General features: G+C 52.0%; 1 protein-coding gene across 1 annotated transcript; it reads left to right on the plus strand.

The window, feature by feature from the left end:
- Nucleotides 1-3,032: 3,032 nt before the first annotated feature.
- Nucleotides 3,033-3,344, plus strand: LOC123049747 (GDSL esterase/lipase At5g03820-like). Its single transcript, XM_044472629.1, has one exon. The coding sequence runs from the start codon at nucleotides 3,033-3,035 to the stop codon at nucleotides 3,342-3,344; it is 312 nt and encodes a 103-aa protein (XP_044328564.1).
- Nucleotides 3,345-3,804: the final 460 nt, after the last annotated feature.

The raw sequence follows: 3,804 nt of genomic DNA on the forward strand, positions 1-3,804 counted from the left end.
TATCACCTCGATATTTCAATTCAATGAAATGCTCTTTATCGGAAAAAAAGGTCCGAAGTGGACAGCTAGGCGGCTGGCTAATGCGAGTGTGCAAACATGAGAAGACCCCAAGTCTAATCAAGTGTTCGTGTGGAGATGACTACTTTAAAATGGTGAAGACATATTCGTCAAGGTGAAGTGTTAAAATTATACTCCTAATGAATATTTATATTGGGCTACAGTTAGATTTGGAGTACGCATAAAGTTAGTTGTTTAAGTTGGACACACAAACCCATCTGACCCCCGTTTCGCCCTCCTGGCGACTCAGGGGACGAAACCCTATAGCCGTCGTCTTACCTCCCCTCCTCTTCCTCGTTACACCGCCGCCAGAGGCGATGGCCAGCGAAGCCCGGCAGGCTCCGGGGACGGCGGCGGCGGGGCGCTTCTCCGGCTGGAGCAAGGCGGCGGAGTCTAGCCGGTGTGCTGCATGTGGATGTATGCCGGAGGGCCTGAACCTCAGATCTGGTCGGGCCTTGGACCACCCGCGTGAGACGGCGGCCTCCCTTGCTGCTTCACCCTGGTGTTTGGGGGGATCTGGCCCGCCCCTGCATGGGCAGGTCTCGCCCAGATCGGGTGCATCTTATGGCTGTGGCCAGCTGGATGCCTCGGCTCCTGTCCTTGGGTGGAGATGTCTCATGGCTGCCCCTGGTCAGCCAGGGACATGCGATGCCAATGAGGCAGGTGATGAGGTCCCGTGCTCTGTAGCATTAGACATAGCAGCAGCATGGATGGCAGTGAGGCGGGATGCTACAGGTGAAAACCTTGTGTCGGCTTGGTCGACACCGATGATAACGACGCCTTCGGGCGCCGTGTTCCTCTTTGGAGGCACCATCGTGAAGCTCCACCACCTCGCTTGACCGGTGTTATCTCCGGGCAAAAGCCTAAGATCTAGCTTCTAGATTAGATGACAACGGCATTCTTGACACCGTAACCTCTTTAGAGGCGTCGTCTTGGAGTCACCGACCATTGTTGGATGTCTATTGTTTGGTTGCAGGGCGGTTGACCGGTATGAGGTCCATGGCTGCGAGTCCAGGTGGTACCGGTGGTGGTGGCCATCTCCTTCGCTGGAGGCGGTCGGCCTGACGCTGGATGGGTAGATCTTGAGATCTGTCATCTAGCTCCGGCTGCGAATCGGGAAGACATAGTTGCCGGTGAAAACCAAGCCGATGGCAGGCGATGGCGGCGTTCTGTGTCGTTACCTTGATCAAGGCATCGTCGTGTAACTACTGTCGACCCACTCGTGCTGCTCCGGGGGAGACCCTAAGATCTGGTCTTCCAGATCGGACGATGGTGGTACTTCGGTGTCGTTTTCTCTCTTGGGAGCATCGTTTGTGGAGCAGTGCTGAAAGTCAGAGGCAGGAGGTGGAGTGGCTTCGTCTTGCACGAAGCTTTCGGTGGAGATGTCAAGTCATGCCTGGCCGACAGGTGCTACGCTGTGTCATGCCTGGTCAGCAGGTGCTACGCACGACAGATCTTCCAGAATCTTCGCGTCTAGATGGACGAGCACAGGGCGGTGGCACCGTTGGGCGTCGTGGTCTCTTATAGGGTCTTTCTTTGTCCTACTTATAGTATCTTTCCTCCAGCCTATCGAAACTCGTGTTTTTATTAACCAACAAGTGGCGTCGACGGATGGACGGTCTGGCAAGGATGATGCGGATCTCTCTTCTGAAGATGAGTCAGCGGTCCGATGAAGATGGCGGCGTCTAGAATGTATGCATGTGGTGTATGTTTTAGGTCTGCTGCACCGGCTGTTGGTTTCGATACGTTATGTGGATGGATCGGCGACGACACCGGATTTAGATATGGGGAATGAAAGCACTCCACATTATCGAGTTTTGTAGGTGTGAATGGTGGCTTCGGGTGGCTTGATGTATGTTCTTATTAGACCTTTGTTGAATAATAAATAAAAATGGCCGTATGCATATGCGGGTCTTAACCTCCTTTAAAAAAACCGGACACGTGTAGCATGGGCTCATTATATTATATATGAAGGCAGGGCGGGTAGCCAAAATAGAATGCGAACAGCCTGACGAATGCAGGCACGTAACTCGACCTTAGAATTTTACACGCGGATACGCTAGTACGCTAGTAAACGACAATGCGCTCGGCCTCGGCGTAGGTAGCGCCGAGGGCGCGCCGACCACGTCCCGCTCGTCCCCGAGATATTCTATACACTCCTTCGCAGTGCCAGCTAGGCAGCTCGCCATCCTCGGGGGGACGTCGCGTCTCGGTTTCGGTCCAATTTGTACGTATGCACGCACTCGTCTTCCCAACCGCAACAGGCCACCGGCTCCCAACCGCTCACTGGCTGAAGATCCAAGCCCGGATTACTTTTTTGCACTAGCAGGCGATTCAAAGTTGTTCACTAGTCACTACCATGGATGCCCTGGCGTACAGTATATAGTACTTTCTTCGTTTTTATATATTCTACATATTAGAGTTGACTGAAGTCAAACTTCGTAAAGTTCGATCAAGTTTATTAAAAAAATACAAATATTTACTATAGCAAATCTATATATATAATGTGAAAGTACATTCAACAATAAATCTAATGGTATTGATTTGTTGTTGTATAAGTTATTCTTTTATAAATTTAATCAAAGTTTATAAAACTTGACTTTGACTAAACCAAATACGCGGACTAAATAAAAACGGAGGAAGTACTAGTAAGAATTAAGAAGTACTCAGTTTACAATAGTTAGCACGACTGAGAAACACAAGCGGGCAGACGAACCGCTTCTGCGCTACGGAACAAGCAGCATATCCCGTCGGATCGCTGACTGAGGCGAAGGATTCGAAGATACTGCCGCGGGTAGCCAACCGTTGCATCTCCTCTTGCTTATTATATTCGTGTCATTCTTGGAATCGTCCTGGGCGCACGAGTGTATATATAGGCATGCTGATACCACGTACCAATGCCCGCTCGTGTTGGAAACGCAGAGGCCGTGCGTCCCGCAGAGGCGCGAGGTAAGGGGAGCTCCATCGGTCCGATAATGGCCGGCCGCGGCGGGGCGTTCGCACTCGTTGCGCTGTGCATGCTCGAGCTCGCGCTGCTACATGGCGCCGGCGCCGGGGAGCCGCTCGTGCCGGCCATGTTCGTGTTCGGAGACTCGACGATGGACGTCGGCAACAACAACCAGCTGCCTGATTGCAAGCCCGAATGCAGGGCCGACTACCCGCAGTACGGCGTCGACCACCCCTCCCACGCGCCCACCGGCCGCTTCAGCAATGGATACAACCTCGCTGACCAGATAGGTGCCGTCAAATATTTCTTCCCCTTCAATTTTAGTAGTAGAGGCTACTGATCTTAGTGAAACTGAAAGGACATGAAAGGCTGATGTCCTTTGGGTGGGTGGGTGGGGGGGGGGGGGGGGGGGGGGGGGGCGGTCTAGGTGCTAGGCTCCAAAGCCTTCTCACTTTTTTTAACATCAATACAGACACAAGCGTTTATGTATACGCACATACACCCATCTCTATGAACGTACACACGCATATCCTACTCCTATGAGCATCTCTGAGAGGCTGGGTGGGGGGGGGGGGGGGGCGGTCTAGGTGCTAGGCTCCAAAGCCTTCTCACTTTTTTTAACATCAATACAGACACAAGCGTTTATGTATACGCACATACACCCATCTCTATGAACGTACACACGCATATCCTACTCCTATGAGCATCTCTGAGAGGCTGAGTCAGTATATTATCTTGAGATTTTACGAAATCACCGTAGGCGCTTTGTAATCGACGGGAACACCTCCTCCCACTGAATC

The sequence above is a fragment of the Triticum aestivum genome, chromosome 2D (assembly GCF_018294505.1).
Source record: "Triticum aestivum cultivar Chinese Spring chromosome 2D, IWGSC CS RefSeq v2.1, whole genome shotgun sequence".
NCBI classification, from domain to species: Eukaryota; Viridiplantae; Streptophyta; class Magnoliopsida; order Poales; family Poaceae; genus Triticum; species Triticum aestivum.

Excerpts from the sequence above, each read along its gene's own strand:
- LOC123049747 (XM_044472629.1), top strand. The coding sequence starts at position 3,033 with ATGGCCGGCCGCGGCGGGGCGTTCGCACTCGTTGCGCTGTGCATGCTC.